Source organism: Podospora pseudocomata (genome assembly GCF_035222375.1).
Source record: "Podospora pseudocomata strain CBS 415.72m chromosome 1 map unlocalized CBS415.72m_1, whole genome shotgun sequence".
Lineage (NCBI taxonomy): Eukaryota > Fungi > Ascomycota > Sordariomycetes > Sordariales > Podosporaceae > Podospora > Podospora pseudocomata.
Genome location: NW_026946363.1, coordinates 3,197,643 through 3,214,307, shown reverse-complemented (window position 1 = coordinate 3,214,307; position 16,665 = coordinate 3,197,643). Strand labels below are relative to the sequence as shown.

The 16,665-nt window shown below is 53.6% G+C and overlaps 4 protein-coding genes across 4 annotated transcripts; 2 read left to right on the top strand and 2 right to left on the bottom strand.

Annotated features, from left to right (window-relative positions):
- Positions 1 to 37: 37 nt before the first annotated feature.
- On the bottom strand, positions 38 to 7,379 carry hrp3 (ATP-dependent DNA helicase Hrp3). Its single transcript, XM_062885634.1, has 7 exons — positions 6,689 to 7,379; positions 6,202 to 6,435; positions 5,323 to 5,778; positions 5,244 to 5,270; positions 5,091 to 5,187; positions 951 to 5,019; positions 38 to 893 (listed from the first exon to the last, which is right to left on the bottom strand). Exons 3-7 carry the CDS (start codon positions 5,749 to 5,751, stop codon positions 413 to 415), a joined length of 5,103 nt encoding a protein of 1,700 aa, XP_062748617.1. The 5' UTR covers positions 5,752 to 5,778; positions 6,202 to 6,435; positions 6,689 to 7,379; the 3' UTR covers positions 38 to 412.
- Positions 7,337 to 10,847, top strand: RLI1 (Fe-S cluster-binding ribosome biosynthesis protein). The gene is made up of 12 exons (XM_062885633.1): positions 7,337 to 7,910; positions 7,983 to 8,007; positions 8,090 to 8,101; positions 8,156 to 8,212; positions 8,268 to 8,613; positions 8,667 to 8,828; positions 8,886 to 8,982; positions 9,035 to 9,479; positions 9,533 to 9,784; positions 9,840 to 9,903; positions 9,960 to 10,270; positions 10,328 to 10,847. Exons 1-12 carry the CDS (start codon positions 7,891 to 7,893, stop codon positions 10,355 to 10,357), a joined length of 1,821 nt encoding a protein of 606 aa, XP_062748616.1. The 5' UTR covers positions 7,337 to 7,890; the 3' UTR covers positions 10,358 to 10,847.
- A 168-nt stretch (positions 10,848 to 11,015) lies between these two features.
- On the bottom strand, positions 11,016 to 14,359 carry PRP40 (U1 snRNP protein). Its single transcript, XM_062885632.1, has 4 exons — positions 14,003 to 14,359; positions 13,788 to 13,939; positions 12,487 to 13,735; positions 11,016 to 12,428 (listed from the first exon to the last, which is right to left on the bottom strand). The coding sequence occupies exons 1-4, from the start codon at positions 14,141 to 14,143 to the stop codon at positions 11,367 to 11,369; spliced, it is 2,604 nt and encodes an 867-aa protein (XP_062748615.1). The 5' UTR covers positions 14,144 to 14,359; the 3' UTR covers positions 11,016 to 11,366.
- A 119-nt stretch (positions 14,360 to 14,478) lies between these two features.
- On the top strand, positions 14,479 to 16,651 carry QC762_112100 (uncharacterized protein; the record flags this gene model as incomplete). The annotated part of the gene is made up of 2 exons (XM_062885631.1): positions 14,479 to 14,922; positions 14,982 to 16,651. Exons 1-2 carry the CDS (start codon positions 14,745 to 14,747, stop codon positions 16,649 to 16,651), a joined length of 1,848 nt encoding a protein of 615 aa, XP_062748614.1. The 5' UTR covers positions 14,479 to 14,744.
- Between the last annotated feature and the right edge of the window lie 14 nt (positions 16,652 to 16,665).

Here is a 16,665-nt window from a genome sequence, read left to right as displayed (position 1 = left end):
AAAAACTACCAGAAAGCAAAGAGAACTCATCGCTAATGCCGGATCAATAAACATCCCCCTCCACTCTTGTTGCCCCTGCTCTCTCTCTCGGTTCTCTTTTCCTCGACTCGTCAAATCATGGTAAAAACCTCTCGATACACCCACCAAAAACACTCCTTATTTTGAACCCAAAAAATGCAATACCCGGGTATGTAAAAAACGTTTATCAGTTCTCGCATATGTGTGAGCAAAGAGACGAGATGAACACAACCCCTCGCGTTAAAACACACTCCCTTATGGTGCCCAGTACGCCAGACGAATGCAATAAATGCCGGTTGAATGCTCAATAAACAATTGCCAACGTCCATCCCCCCTTATTTTTTCTTAATATCAGAGAAAGACGTCGCCTTTCGACCATCGCTCAAGAAACCTACTAGTAGGGACTGTGACGGGTCGTTGGGCTGCGGTTCTGCTGCCATGAGTGACGGGCAGGTTGCCCCTGACTGTTCTCCGCTGGCCGACGATGCCTGTGGAAGTTGAGACGGTCGTCGTCATAGTAGTTGCTGCGGCGTGCCGGCTCATCCCGGCGGCTATCCCGGCGGTCATCACGACGATAATCATCGCGGCGGTCATCGCGACGGTCGTCTCGGCGGTCATCTCGACGATCCTTGCGTTCCTCCCTGCGCTCTTCGCGGCGGTCATCACGGTAAGGGTGGCGCGCCCGGCGATCGTCACGGTCGCTTGCGATCTCGCCATCCTCAAGATCCGGATGCCTGCCTCGTCTTGGTTCTGTGGGCTGCTTCTCGTCATGACGGTCCTTGCTGCCCCGTTCCTCCAAGTCCCCGTACATCTTTTGAAGCCTCTTGCCCGAGACCTTCACGTCGCCAAGAGGCCAGATCGAAGACAGGAATTCCCTGATGGAAATGTTAGCAGAATATTCAATTCAGGTCCAACGAGTCGACCAGACTTACCAAAACTGCGTCTCGAGGCCCTCTCCCTCAAGTTCTGGGTTCTTGGCCCGCAAATCTTTCAGGAAGTTGCCAAACTCGCGGATCTCCGCACCGAGAACCTTGGCCCGTTGCTTAGCGGCAGGGAAGAGCTCCTTGGAACACATGATACGCTCCATGTTCTTCTTGAGCGGGCGAAGAAGCGACCACACCAGCTGAAGGTTGTCCGAGTGGTTGATCTCTTCGTCCTTCAAGTTCGCCAGTTCCCAGAACCGATCTACTGCCTTTTGCCTGTCACGCTTGTACCTCTCCATAGTCTCAGGATCCATTTTGGGCCTCTCCTTCTCCCGGGGCTTCTTGTCGTGCTTCGCATCAACCTCTACACGACGATGTTTGGAGTTGCGATCATCATAGTCATCGGCATACTTCCGCTTGTCGGGTCGGGGCGTACCGCGGTCATTCCCGTTGCTATAAGACCGATGGTGTTCGGCATGGGAGTAGTTACGATCACGGCTGTTCTTCTTGGACATTTGCGGGGCAGGAGACGCCGAGACGGACCCCCCATCAGCGCGGCGACCGCCATTCATCAGTAGCTTCTTACTGCGATGGTGGTTCTCGACGGCCTTCTTGGCATTGGCGTCGTTGGAGTACTTGGCCAGAAGCACTGAAAGGAGATACTCGGACCGCCGAACCAGGTGGACAGCACCGGGAGACTGTATCCCCTTTTCATCCCCTTTGCGACGCTCCTCCTTCTTGTCGACACGATGCTCCTCGAGGAAGAACTTGTCTTGCATGTTCAGCTCCGGGTCATCTCGAATCTGAGTCCAGGCACCAAACCCATATCGATCAATACCGACAAGAAGCATGCCATCTTCCCGCGCACCCCATTCACAGCTGTAGGCAGCAGACTTGGCTGCCTCGGGAAGACGGAAGGTCAGGATGTCGCCGTGCTCTGCAAGCACGCGACGCAGAAGCTTAAGCTGAGGGGGTCTCTCCACCACCGTCTCGGCGTTGACTTTCCTAACCTCGCCAAAGTCCACCAGAACGGCCTTCTTGTCCTTCTTGGCAAGCGGTTTGCCAGCTCGTTCTTCTTCCCCGCGAAGCCTTTCGTTGTTGAGGTCAACAGCTTGCTTGCTCACAGCCACTAGATCGTCAATGATACCTTTCAAAAACTCGCGGTCTCGGTCACTGAGACGGGCATCCTGAACGAGTTCGTCTTCTCGGTCATCAAAGTCGCCATACCGGAAGAATGCTCGGATAAGATTGCGCGTTTCCTTCTCATTAAGTGGGCGCCGAGGATCGGAAGCCTGCGCACGCTGTTCCTCGAACTCTTCCAACTCCAGCTTTTCGCGCTGTCGCTTCTTGGCAAGACGTTCGGCCCGTTCGTTCTCAACATTCTTCTTAGAGCCCTTGATGGCGGCCTTGCGTGGTGCAGACTCTTCCATGGCTTTGGCAAGATACTCTTCATGCTTTTTCTTGTCCTCCTCTGCCTTGATGGCAGCGAGCTGGTCGGCGGGAATGATTTGGTCCCAGTCGAGAGCCAGATCGTCCACCTTGACATCAGTGAAGTGCATCCAGTTGTCCCAATCAATACCACCACTGCTGAGATTGATCTTGTCGTCAACATCTGTCTTGGTGACCTCGGCGTTTTCGAGGATGGCGTCAATATCGAGCTGCTCCAACTTCTCTTGGTTGCCCGACTGCTCAAACAGGTTCTGTGAACGCATCTTCAGAATCATCGAGATATCCTCGGCTGTCTTGGCTTCGTCCATCTTCATGCCCCGTTCCTTGAATTGCTCGCGAAGAGCCTTGCCCTCATCCGTCACGCCGGCCTGGATGGTCAGGTACTCAAGGAACAGCTTGTTTCGGGCGCGCTTCACGACCTCCTCTTCGATGGTCTGCTTCGCAACGAGACGATAGACATTGACAGGTCTCTTTTGACCGATTCTGTGGGCACGAGCCATCGCCTGCAGATCTGCCTGTGGATTCCAGTCCGAATCGTAGATAATCACAGTATCGGCTGTCATCAGGTTGATGCCAAGACCACCGGCTCTTGTTGACAGCAGGAAGCAGAAGTCGTCACTATCTTCAGCATTGAAGTGATTGATAGCCAGACGACGAGGTCCAGCAGGGATCGTGCCATCAAGACGCTGGAACTGGTAGCCACGAATCCGCAAATAGTCTGCCAGGATGTCGAGCATCTTGACCATTTGGCTGAAGATAAGTACGCGATGGCCATCTTTCTTGAGCTTTGCCAAAAGCTGGTCCAAGAGCATCATCTTGCCACTGCTTGTGATCAAACCCTTCACCGCATCCTCCCGGCGGCCGGAACCGTTGGCGAGAACACGCTCCTCGGCACCCTGGAACATGTATGGATGATTGCTGACCTTCTTGAGTTCCATCATGATATTCAGGAGCGATTGCTTGTGACCGTTGCTAGCGTCGCTGAGGGCTGCATAGTTTCGCGTCAAGATATTCTTGTAATACTCCAGCTGAAGATCGGAAAGTTCGACGCGAATGATCTTTTCCGTTTTTGGTGGCAAGTCTGACTCGACAGTCTCCTTTGTACGACGCAAGATGAACGGCGCGATGGATTTATGCAGGTCCTGAAGCTTGGCCTGTGTCTTCAGCCGCTTGGCCTCGTCCAGCTGCTCGTCGACCGGCTCCTTGCTGTCGGCCGTAGATAGAAGCTCCAACTCCTCGTCGATCAAGACCTTGCCTGGATTCAGGAAATCCAAAAGAGCCGCAAGCTCGGCGAGGTTGTTCTGAATGGGCGTACCAGTGATAAGGACCTTGCTTGGTATACCAAAGCCGTTCAGCTTGACGTATAATTGGGACTCGCGATTCTTCAAGCGATGCGCCTCGTCCACAGCCAGAACCTGCCACTTGATGCCCTTCAAATGATCCGCATCTGCCAAGATGTAGTCGTAAGACGTGACCAGAACATTGAACTTTGGCTTCTTTGGGTTGCCATCGACAAACAGTTCATATTCCCGAATGTTGGATCTCGCCGCCTCTGGGCCAAGGTAGACGACGTAGTTGATATCGGGAGACCAGTGGTTGAAAGTATCGCACCATGCCGGAATAACACTGAGGGGTGCCACAACCAGGAACGGCCCTTCTTGCCCGCGTTCATTTCTAAGCCAGCTGAGAAACGACACTGTCTGGACCGTCTTGCCGAGACCCATCTCGTCGGCAAGGATGACATTGTTGCCGCGGGTCCAGTTCAGGGCAAGGAAGTTAAGCCCCTTCAGCTGGAATTCGCGAAGCTGACCTCCCTGGATGTAATCTGGCTGCTCCTCAAGCTTCTCCATTCGTGACCGAGTTTCGAGGTTGGTTTCTTTGCGGTCCGATTGCCAAGACCGTTGAGAGCGCGCAGTGTACTGGTCGATCTTGTCCTGAGCCTGCTCGCTCACCAAGGATTCAACTTCCCAGGTGCAGTCGTCATACTGAAGACCTTTCCACTTTACAAGATATTCTGTCTCCTCATCCCCTTCGCGGACGTGGACGATGCGCTCAACCTTTGTGTAATCTGCGAGAGCCTCTTCCTCACGCTCGCGATCTAGAAGCCACTGCTCGCGTTGTTCAGGGCTTACATCGTCTCCACCAAGTCTCATCTCTATGTCGTACTCGACAACCTTTCGGTAGTAGTTCTCGAGACGACGGAAGCCACGATATCCGGCAACAGTCGCAGTGGACTCCCATGTGTCATGGAGATGTGACTTGTTCTGCCATTTGATGAAATACTCAAAGTCGTTGCGGTTCGTGTCTTCCGAATACTCCAATCCCTGCTTTAGACGGTGACGGAGAATCTTTTCAATGTATGGTGAATTGTCCTCCACGTCTTGGGCCCAGTAGTTTGGTGTGAGCTCTGACTCGTCCTCTTCTTCAGCTTCGCTTTCTTGGTAGGCGCCGGCGGATACTTGGGCAGCACGCCGGCTCGACCACCGCTTCTCCGCCAAGGCGAGGGCGGGCTGCAACTCTTGTTGCCGCCGAGCCTTTTTCTGAAAGCTCCGGGCTCTCGCGCCGCCGTACGTGTCTGATTCCGAGTCGTCAACCGAAGTTTGGCGCATTGGTGTGCCGCGTTTGGACACTGTTTGATTGATTTATCGTCAGCGACATGCCCTATATAGACTGCTTCTTCGTCGAGGGTCTTCAACATACCAGGAGCTGAGCGTTCCAGCCGGCGTCGCTTGTTCCCTTTACGCGGAGCTGGCGTAGCATCCGAATCGGACGCATCTTCTTCCTCATCTGAATCGACCTGTGTCATCAGGTTAGGGTGTATACCAGGTTTCCAGAGGGCGACCATGTACTTACGACCTTGCGGCGCTGTGTAGGACGCGACTAAAAGGATGTTAGCTGTGAAGTTACCCTGAGGAAATTGGCAAGGCCGTACGCTACGTCTCAACCCATACAACTCTGGATTCTCCCTCATGAAATCTTCCTCGACTACTTGGGCAGCTTTCCGCTTCGGGGCGGGTCGCTCTGACACCGACATGGTGCGGCGGGGATGGTCATCGTGACTCTGAACAGAGGCGGGACTGCCCGCCGCGTCAAAATCTCCGTCGTCTGACGCATCATTGTCCTCCGAGTCGGACGGCCCTTGAAAGGTCACCTCGGGGTGCTCCACCGGGGATTCGACGTCATCGGCATCCGCGTCCGCGTCGACATCGTGATACTCGGGGGAGCCAGCGTCGGCTGGCGCATGCTGAACGTCGGAGAGATCGCTATCGCTTTGGTGGCCGTTTCCATAGTACGAAGTGTTCTCGTCCGGCGAGGGCGAGTGGTGCCCGTTGACAGGGCTCCGTTCTGGAGATGTTGACATTGTGAAGTTCAGACCGCAAGCTGCCTGCTACATGGCGACGATGTCAGTTGAGATTCTCTAGCAGTAGACCAGTCGCGAATTGGGGGGTCGTGGAGAGGCCGCCTGGGCGACCCAAAATCACTCAACAACTACATGTCATGGGCCAGGACGGTGCTTCAATGATGTTTGTCGCATAAGGAGGGGTGTAAGTGATGAAGGCGAGGCTGGGTTGATGAACAGGAACGATTGCGTGTCCCAGCGACCGTGGGAGCGGTGTACGTTGGTTCTATGGCATCGAGGACAACGCGGACAGCGGAATCCATCGAAAACCAGGCGTCACCGACACCAGGGAGGCAGCAAGGGGTAGCTGTTGATGGGCATGTGCCCGATTTGATGATAGGTTTGATGGACAAGACGCGGCGAGCTCACCGCGTGGGCAAGCGCGCAAATGCAGGCGATGTAGCAACTTACAGGTCATCCAACCATGCCCTCCAGGCAGCAGAATGTATTACAACTCTGCTCTTGGTCTGTAGCGACGGTGCTGGGGTGGGGTTGCGTGCAGAGCTGGAGACCCCGGTGTGGTTTAGTGATGATGGTGTCGCTGAATTTCGCAGTGGGTGGGTGTCAGAGGAGAAGATTGGAAAACCTATGGTGGACGGAGCCCAGGTATCCGTGGTCCGTGCTTGCGTCGAGCCTAAGCCCCACTTGACGGTCAGGTTAGCTCCCACCACCCACCGGATTGGTCTTTGGATGCACCAACTCGCTCATTCGATGAGGCTGACAGCTGGCCCGGCCTGCGACTCGTCGTCTTCCCGTTGCCAGCCTCGCCATCGAAGCTGACCGCGATGCCGCCGCTTGGTCGAACCAACAGGCACAGCTCGCCCCACGGTCACGCGTTGGTCCTTTGCTTTTTAGGGACCAAGGGAATGCAATGAAAATCGAAGAGAGACAGACTTACTGAGTACCTCAATATCTCCCGGACAGTAAATAGCACGCGTAGCAACAGCTTGTTGGCCAAGGACAAGGAAGAATATCGTGTGCCTGCAATGAAGGTGCAGCCAGTAGGTGAGTGATGGGTGGTGGTCAAGTGAGAAAAGGAAGTCAGCGTGAAATGGAGTTTTGTGGTTCCAACCCGAGGGCAGCGAGGGTGGCCTGAAGTGGATGTGCCACATTCGCCGGTCACTCTTCCGTTGTTGCCGACGTGCATGCCAGCTTGCTGGAGTCCAACGCCGACAGAGTCTAAAAGCCCCAATCTGACGACGTCGTAAGCAACAATCTTTTTCTCCAGCTCGTCCGACCATTCCATTATCATCACCCAAGCTCTCGGTCTTTCGCTTCGGGCATGCATCTAAAAGTCCGTCAACAGTGGGCGCAGCAAAGTTGCCCTCGAAAATAGCAAGTGAAAGTACGTGTCACAAGAAAAACGAAAGCCAATGATGTTCCATGGGTCTACGGCCTCTTCTTTTTCTCGGTGTTGTCCCTTTGAAGACTCGATCTACGCGTGTGATATGTATGAAGCTCTCTTGGAGGTGGGATCAGGAGCCAACCACAGCGGGGTAGGAAAAGTACCAATCACTTGAAACCAAACAAACCATGACTGCAAACACGCCATTAAAAGAGAATAAAGACAACAAATGGGGTTGGTGTTTTGTCCCAAGGTAGGTAGGTTCCATTGATCTTCCTATTGTCTTGGTCATTGTGCTTGGTATCGAAGGTCAACACAAGGCTGCTGCTGGATACCTACGAAGAGCAGTTACAGGGCAGCTGGCCTATCAGCCAGCATGGATTGTAGCTGACTTTTCCGCCAAGCCCCGTTGCTCTTTGTGGCAAGGACAACCGTTCAACTTTGATTTTAGAGTTGCAACCCCCTGGTAATAATTTTGCCCTGCCCCTCCTCCACAATTGGCGACACCAGTAACATTTTCGCGGCAACCGTCTGACCCACGTTGCCCCTCCTCTGGCCTCCATATTTCTCTACCCAATCCTGATCACAGTCGACCTGCGCCGAGCACCCCCGGACTCCTCCAGATCCTGCCAGAGTTGGCGTTTTTTGCGCTTCAAGTTGTCCCTTCGTAGCAAGTCTTGCTTTTATTCCTAGACCACCAAAAGAAAAACCAAGCAGGTTCCAGCCTACGAAGCTGGGGAAAATATTGCGGCACCATGTCCGACAAACTTACTCGGTATGCGAGAAGCAAATTCTTCAGAGGCCTTGTTCCTCTCCATAATTTCGCGTATTAACTGTTTGTGAATAGTGTCGCCATTGTGAGCAGCGACAAGGTGCGTTCGAAGCCAACACCCCGCTACCACCCTGCTGCCAGACAGCCAAAGGTTGAACGAGGCTAACCACGGATGCGAACAGTGTAAACCCAAGGTGCGCGCTCATGAACTCAGGATGGTGTTGGGAGAGTTGTGCTGATGGAAGTAGAAATGTCGTCAAGAATGCAAGAAGTCGTGCCCTGTGGTGCGGTCCGGCAAACTTTGCGTAGGTTCGCCATGGAAGGAATGCTCAAGAACCGCCAACTGACCCCCAGCTATAGATCGAGGTCGCCCCCGAATCACGAATTGCCTTCATCTCCGAATCCCTCTGCATCGGTTGTGGTATCTGCCCCAAACGCTGCCCCTTCGGCGCTATCACTATCATCAACCTGCCTACGAACCTCGAGAGTCAGATCACCCATCGTTATTCGGCCAACAGCTTCAAGCTCCATCGTCTGCCTATGCCCAGACCCGGAAATGTGTTGGGTTTGGTCGGAACGAACGGTATCGGCAAGAGTACTGCGCTCAAGATTCTCAGCGGCAAGCTTAAACCCAACCTGGGCAGATTCGATAACCCGCCAGACTGGGAGGATGTCATTAAGCACTTCCGTGGTTCTGAATTGCAGAGTACGCAAAAGAAAGCGGAGGATATTGAGGAAATGTGCTAACGATATATCTAGACTACTTCACCAAGCTTCTGGAGGATGACCTGAAGTCCATCGTCAAGCCCCAATACGTTGACCAGATCCCCAAGGCTATTCGTGGTACCGATCGTTCTGTCCAGTTCTTGCTCGAGAGCCGCCACACTCTCGGTAACCTGGACTCTGTGCTCGATACCCTTGGTAAGACTGCACAGCCTTCCTGGAACCTCTCTGAGACTTGATACTAACAGGAAACAGAGCTGCGTCACATTCTTGATCGTGATGTGAGCCATCTTTCCGGTGGTGAGCTTCAGCGTTTCGCCATTGGTACCACTTGCGTATCCAAAGCCGATGTGTATGTGTCTCTAACCCGTATTTGGTGTTTGTGTCAAGCTAACAGCTTCTAGCTACATGTTTGACGAGCCCTCTTCCTATCTCGATGTCAAGCAGAGATTGAGCGCTGCCCGCATGATCCGGTCTCTTCTCCGCCCAGATGATTATGTCATTGTCGTCGAGCACGATTTGTCCGTTCTTGACTATCTTTCCGACTTTGTGTGCGTTTTGTACGGACAGCCTGCCGTCTATGGTGTCGTCACCCTTCCCTACTCCGTCCGTGAAGGCATCAACATCTTCTTGGATGGTCACATCCCCACCGAGAACTTGCGTTTCCGTGATGAAAGTTTGACTTTCCGCATCGCTGAGGGTACCGAGGACCTCCTCGTCGAGAAGTCCCGTGCTTTCAAATACCCCAAGATGGAGAAGACTCTGGGCAACTTCCACCTCAGCATCGACGCTGGCGATTTCTCTGACTCTGAGATTATCGTCATGATGGGTGAGAACGGAACCGGAAAGGTAAATATTTTCTTGCTGATTTTGAGGTGCATCTTGAGCTGACTCTCGATTAGACCACTTTCTGCCGCATGCTGGCCGGTGTGCTTAAGCCTGATGGAACCCAGAAGGTCCCTGAGATGAAGATTAGCATGAAGCCCCAGACGATCACGCCCAAGTTCGAGGGTACCGTTCGCATGCTTTTCTTCAAGAAGATCAAGGCTGCTTTCTTGTCTCCTCAGTTCCAGACTGATGTCGTCAAGCCCCTCAAGCTTGATGATTTTATTGATCAAGAAGTCAAGAACTTGTCCGGTGGTGAACTTCAAAGAGTAAGTGATCCCAACGAATACATCGCATTAACCGCAGCTTGCTAATACCTGCTAGGTCGCTATTGTGTTGGCCCTCGGTATCCCTGCCGACATCTACGTCATTGATGAGCCCTCTGCCTGTAAGTCAACCTCTGTCATTCAAGAAACGAAGTCACATGCTCACAAGTGACAATAGATCTCGATTCCGAGCAGCGTATTGTGGCCTCTCGTGTCATCAAGAGATTCATCATGCACGCCAAGAAGACTGCCTTCATCGTCGAGCACGATTTCATCATGGCCACTTACCTTGCCGATCGTGTCATTGTCTTCGACGGCCAGCCCGGTATCGATGCCCACGCCAACAAGCCCGAGTCTCTCCTCACTGGTTGCAACACCTTCTTGAAGAACTTGGACGTCACCTTCCGTCGTGACCCTACCAACTACCGTCCTCGTATCAACAAGGCCAGCTCCCAGCTTGACCAGGAGCAGAAGCTTTCTGGCAACTACGTAAGTTTGGTTCCGATCCTTTGACTCTAGTAACACCTACTGACACCGTGATCACAGTTCTTCTTGGAGGAGCCCGACAAACAGTGAAAAGGGCATCCCAAAGGACAAAAAGAAACAGGACTCTCTTCCCCCTCCTCATGACGATGCATCGGATCCTGGCGTTTTAGGCGTACAAAATGGTGATACCTGTATAAATCAAACCGGCGGCGCCCGGGGTGGTTTAGGGGTTGTATCTGAGGAAGGGGGCACGTCCGAGGACGACGATCCCGACATAGGACATCGGTGGCGGTCTATCCCCTGTTGCCTGGTCCTACCAAGACGCCACTTCCGGGAAGTAGTGGGCAAGTATGTCTTCTGTCGCAGATGGATCACATCTTGGTAGATTGAGGGGCAATGGGATAAGCGGGTGACCGCCGCCAGGTTTCTGAGCAGGGTATTCCTGACCTGCAAAAGGGACCGCACGAGGTGAAAGGTGATTTACCTAGCTATGTGGGCTGTGATTAGATAGTCGCCGTTTCTTCTAGAGAAATATATAAAGGGTTAGAAATGCTGATATTGCGTACCCGGTGAATCTTGCCATATTTAGTGATAAAACACGGTTAAAGGTGTGGTGTTTGATGTTGATTTCTGGTAAATATGGATACAATTGGCGATATAAGTGCAGCCCCTTGACTCGTTCTTTTTGGATTACAGGATAGGAATCACTCAGGCAACAGCCATGTGGAAAGAAACATGGTACAACACAAGGACTTTTTGGTATTAAAAAGCTACTACACAACGTTTTGTACTTTCAACTACACTACCTAACCAGCAGCCACTGCTGATCAAAATGAATACCGTGACAGAGTAAGAGTATGAGAAAGAAAACACCGACTATTCAAGCCGAGTTAGAGCATCTTTTTGCGGGTGACAGAGACGTACTTGTACAGTGTATACTGCGGCCCAACTTCCCCCATATCGGGAACCAGAGGCAAGTTGAGCAGGGAGCTCACGCGGCTGTGAGAATTGACGTCTGGGCGTTCACAATTTCATCCTCTTTGCTGCCAGCAAGGGTAGAAGGGCTGCCAGCAAGAGTACAAGGCGAACTGGCAGGTGTTTAATCCTCCTCAATCTCGCCCTCTTCACTACCAGCGCGGACACTGGGGGAGGGCTTCTCTTCCTTGATAGCTGCCGGAGCTGCAGCGGCAGACTTAGGCTGGGCGGTGGCGGTGGCGGCCGAGGGGGTAGCGGCACGGTCATCCTCAACCTTGATGCGCTTCGCCTGCCGGGGAGACCTTCGGTCGTGGTCGTCTTCTTCGGGGCGCGGGCGTCTAGATGAGGAACTGGGCCGCTCGTCACCGTATGGCAGCTCATCAACGTCGCGCTCAAGTACTCGCCTGCGATAAATACGTTCCCGATCCTCCTCACGTGTGCGGCGCTCACGATCGTAGTGGTTGAAGTCGTCGGCGGGGCGAGAGCGCCGGTCATAGTCGCGATGGTCGCGGTGGTCTCTGTCACGGTCTCTATCGCGGTCACGGCCGTGATCCCGGTCGCGATCTCGCTCACGGTCCCGGTCACGATCACGATCCCGATAGTCGCGGGCCCGATCACGATCCCTCTCACGGTCGCGGTCGCGGTCGCGGTCACGTTCACGATCACGCTCAGAGATGCGATCCCGATCACGGTCCCTGTCACGTTCCCGATCACGCACTGAATCGTGGTGGCCATCGGCAGAACGACGATCGGAAAGTAGAACCTCGGCCGCACTGGTTTTTCTGTAGTTACGCTCGCGGTCGGCCATGGCGTGGCGACGATCGGCCTCGTAGGTGTTGTGTTCGGGGCTGCGGCTGCGGCTCCTAGCAGAACGTCCACTTCGGTAGGATCGCTCACCTCTATCACGATGCCCATCTGGGCGTTCCCGACGGCGTTGGCGCTCGTTTTCATTTTCCTCATCCTTCTCCTTAAGGCGACGAATATACTTGTCAAAGGCGCCCCGACGAGCTTCCTCAGAGTTCACAGTCCGGAATGCCTCAGACTGGGCAAGCCTGGCCTTCACCTGTTCGTAAGTATCAGTGACGGTGATGGGAGGCTCCAACCGTTTCATGGCTGCACGAAGGTCGTCGAGAGCGCGGCGCTGCACCTTGTCTTCGTCTGTGCGCTTTGTGCGCTTCTGCTGGACCTGTCATGGAAACGTCAGCCCTGTTCGTCATGGTCGATTTGCGATGAAAAGAACCTACCCGTTCAAAAATAAGCTCAAGAATTTTACGTTCAATGTTAGCTGTACGAGCATCACCCCTCACGACTGCCTCAAACTCTTCAAAAGTGGTCTTCGGGGTGACTTCGAACCGTTTGTCCTGAATCGACTTGTCAGCTTGCATTTTGTTGGAATCCATATCGGGAGCACTTACACCAATAACGTCAAGCACATCATTGCGAGTGCCCCTGAGAGCGCGCTCTTCCTCCTCAACAACATCCCAAAACAGCTCCATGGCAGTAGACCCGGGATTACCGGCGACAGCTCTGTAGCGAGCATCGTCTGCGATCAGGGGGTGTATCTGGGTCCAGGTGGTGCCGGCAGTGATTTTGCCATCCCTCTTCAGCTCTGTGAGGAGGACTTTGAAGTTATCACGAGCTTTCCGCTCCTGGCGGAATTTCTTGTTCTTCTCTTCCTGCTTTGAGTCGTTGAAGTTACGTTCCAAGGACTTGACGTGATTTTGGAAGACGGTCAACACGTCAAACTTGCTGAGTGTCTTGTATTTCTCATCACTTTGAAACAAGGGGGTGTTCTGGATGGTACCTTGTGCTTCAGCCCAGCGAGTGTAGGGCTCCAAACTGAGAGTGGGAAGCAGTTCGATCAGACCATCCATAGCGCTCTTGCGCATTGTGACCTGCTGCTCCTTGTGAGCCCGTTTGAGGTCACTAACGTAGTCCTCGAACAACTGACGGCGCTCGTTCTCGTCGTTAGTCGAGCGGAAGATGGTCTCGCCCTCGATCATGGGCCGGGCTGTCTTCCACCGGGTGTAGTGCTTAATCTCTGGGTGGCTCCGGAGCATGGTGGCGAAGTCAGCGCGAAGTTTGGTCAGTCTTTCCTTGGCACGTTCCTTGTCTTGCACAACGACATCGTGGCAATACTTCTCAAAGACAGCTTTGCGATCCCTCGGATCTTTGATGGCGCGGAACTGGGGATCTTTGACAATGGCGCGGATAGCCTGCTCCCAGGTCCAATCAGGCTGGACTTTACTGCTGCGAAGGAGCTTCACGAACGCCGCCTCTGCCTCTTCGGCGGTGGCATACTCAGGATCGTTGCTGGCGGAGACGAAGGCTTGCGCCTGAATGTTGCTGCCATAGGTGAGTTGTCTGGACTCGCCCATGGGCTCCCTATGGTCGCGATAATCCCGATGATCGCGTTGCTGGTGGTGGTGGTCATACGAACCGCCATGATGACCACTACCTCCTCCAGCCGCACCAAATGAAGCTGATGGGCCTCTGTAAATAAGTTAGTACAATATGTCACAATCAGGACAAGGTAAAAACTTACGTAGGTGTGGTGGCAGCAGAATCACCAGCTCCCAAGGCTCGTTTGTAGACATCGGGCATCTCCCAGGAGCTCTGCTTTGTTTCAGTGTTATACCAATACTTCCGGCCTCCCTCTGCCGTGTACTCCTTCCATGGTTGGTTTTCCAGCGCGCGCTGTGAGTAATATATGTTAGCTTAGTGTATTGCGATCTCTTCAGACTGCCATAGGGCACATACCTCGGCGGGTGTCATCATTTCCTCCGGCTTGGTCCATTGCGTAACCTTGGTCAAGGTATTGTAATAGTATGTACGGCCATCGGGAGTCTTGTGTTCTGTCCAAACTGCGGGCGCCCCCGACGGCGCAAAATGTCCATTCATTGCGACCGGATCGTGATGCGCTCGCTGGCTTGCTGGTTGCGGATGGATATCGAAGTCGTCGGCGACAGGCAAGTCGTCGTATTACAAATACGAATAGCGGAGACTGTCAATAGGATTAAGAGGTCGTCCCAGGGGTTATTCGTGATGAAATAACTCTGGCACTCGAGTTGCAAAGAAAACCCGTGGTCAACAACCGAGAAGATTGCAAGCTTGAAGTCGATGCGGGCTGGTAAAATCATAAAAAGCCAAGCACAGGCTTTAACGCACGGTCCTCTTTTACCTCGCGCCACGCTAATACTTGACATCAGATGCCAAGTGCACCCCTGACCGTTGGAGCTGCTGTGAAGCTCCACCAGCTTGGGACTTCAACTATCATGAACAAGCCCGTCTTCACATTTGTCTTTTAAGCTGTTACTGAGCTGACAGAACACATTACCTACTGTTATTCAGGAACTAGTAGCCAGAGAAATCGGAACCTTGTTTATATATCGCCTCGACTCCCACCAGCTCATGCGCCTAGTCACGACCTCGAAACCTCATGATCCCCTAAGAAACAGCTCCCTATAATTGCAGAGCCCAACACCCAGTCCAAGAGAAAACGATGGCGGTACCGGATGCCCCAGGGCGCGATGCCAACGATGTCTTCCTCGAAAACGCACACCTAACCTACATTGTACCATTTACTACAAAATTCAACCCTGACGAAGCCCTCCGGCAAGGTGAAGACTCCTTCGAAAGTAAACTCGCTGGCATCGAGCTACGCGACCAGTTGTTCTTCGGTATGAGGTTCGCGCAACATCTCTTGTTCCCACGCCCATCTTACTCACTTTCACTTCAGATGAAACCGTCGATGTCTACTTAATACTGCGAACACAATGCGCCGACGAACAGACGCTCCGCCTACATTTGCGACGACTCGTCATCACCTTAGATGCCCAGATCGTCAATAGCCATTCGCAAGACCTAAACAGCCCCCCTGCGTCCGAGATCATATTTAGTGGTGGAGTGGAGGATGTCGAAGACGTTTTCATAGTGCCAGACGAGGTCGAAGATGGAACCAAGTTTGTCTATGCTGTCTGGAAACTGTCAGTGTTCTTGGGTCGTCCCAGGATCCGGCTACAGATGCCGTCGGTCGTCTTTTCAGGGACAGCAGGTCTCAAGCAAGCAGACCCAGAAAACAATCCTGACCAAAGAGATGGCTACATGCTAAGCTGTGTGCCCTCCGGCATGAATATGCTCGATTCCTTTGCCAGCGACCCAATGCTGGGTGGCATCAAGCCCCATCTCTCAGCCCAGAGAGTATCCCGAGTAGCGCCAGCAACCCAATCCAAAGAATCCCTCCGTCGCATCCCGGGCCTTCAAAACCTCAAACTCAAGATCTTCCCCCTCCTCCACTGCCGAGTCCGTTTCTCCCGACCAAACACCTCACCCCCCAGCCCAGCCCTCATCGCCCTCGTCGAAACCGACTTCACCCCCTACTTCGACTGCGAAGCCTCCCTCAACAAAATCTCCCTCAACGTCACCAACGGCACCGCAGAGGATCTCAACAACCAACCCGGGATGCGCCTCCCCCTAAGCTGCGTCGCCCACGACCACCTCACCTTCCTCTACAAGCTCACCCCTTCCTCCCTTGACCTCGCCACCACCAAAGGCCCCATCCGAGATCACGACCTGGTCATCACAATCGAAATCTCCATCCTCGTCCGCCCAAACTCGGAATCAAACCCTTGCACCCCCAAACTCTCCATGACGTGGATAACACCCCTAGACTTTACCCTCCCCGTCAACCCCGGCTTCGGCCAACCAATGACGCAACCCATCCAGCGGTCCCACCGCCCAAGTCAGCTGTCCATTTCGGGGGGTGTTGACTCCCAACCGTTGGTTTCTCCTTCAGTCATCCGCCCGGACGCGCTTCCTTCTCTCGAAGCGGCAACTAGATCAGCAACGGAAACCACCCTCCCCGACTTTGGGATTACCCTCACCTTTACCGGGCCGGATAAACCGGTGTATGTAGGCGAGGAGTTTGTCTGGACGGTGTTTGTTGTTAACCGCTCCCGTCCCACGTCGATGATTGCTCCTGCTGGGATGCATTTATCGTATTCGTCCATGACGGCTTCCATGACGGCATCGTCCCAGGCAAGGAAGTTGATGCTTTTGGTGGTGCCGCACAGGAGGAGGAACGAGGGGGGGGCGTTGGGGAGACCGACGATGAGGGGGAATATGGGTGGGAAGAAGGACAGTGGTATGGCGGATGCGGTGCTGGATGAGAATGTGGTTTATGCGATGCAGAAGGCTGGGGGGGTGGATAATACCGAGGTGGTGTGTCTGTCGGCGGATGTGAGGGTCGGACCGTTGGCGGCGAATGCGTGTAGTGTGGTGGAGTTGAGGTTTTTGGCGTTGAGGGAGGGGGTTGTTGGGGTGGAGGCGGTGAAGGTGGTCGATTTGGGGAGTCAAGAGCATGTGGATGTGAGGGAGTTGCCTTTGGTGGTTGTGAGGAGGAGGGAGTAGAGGGTAGGTAGGGG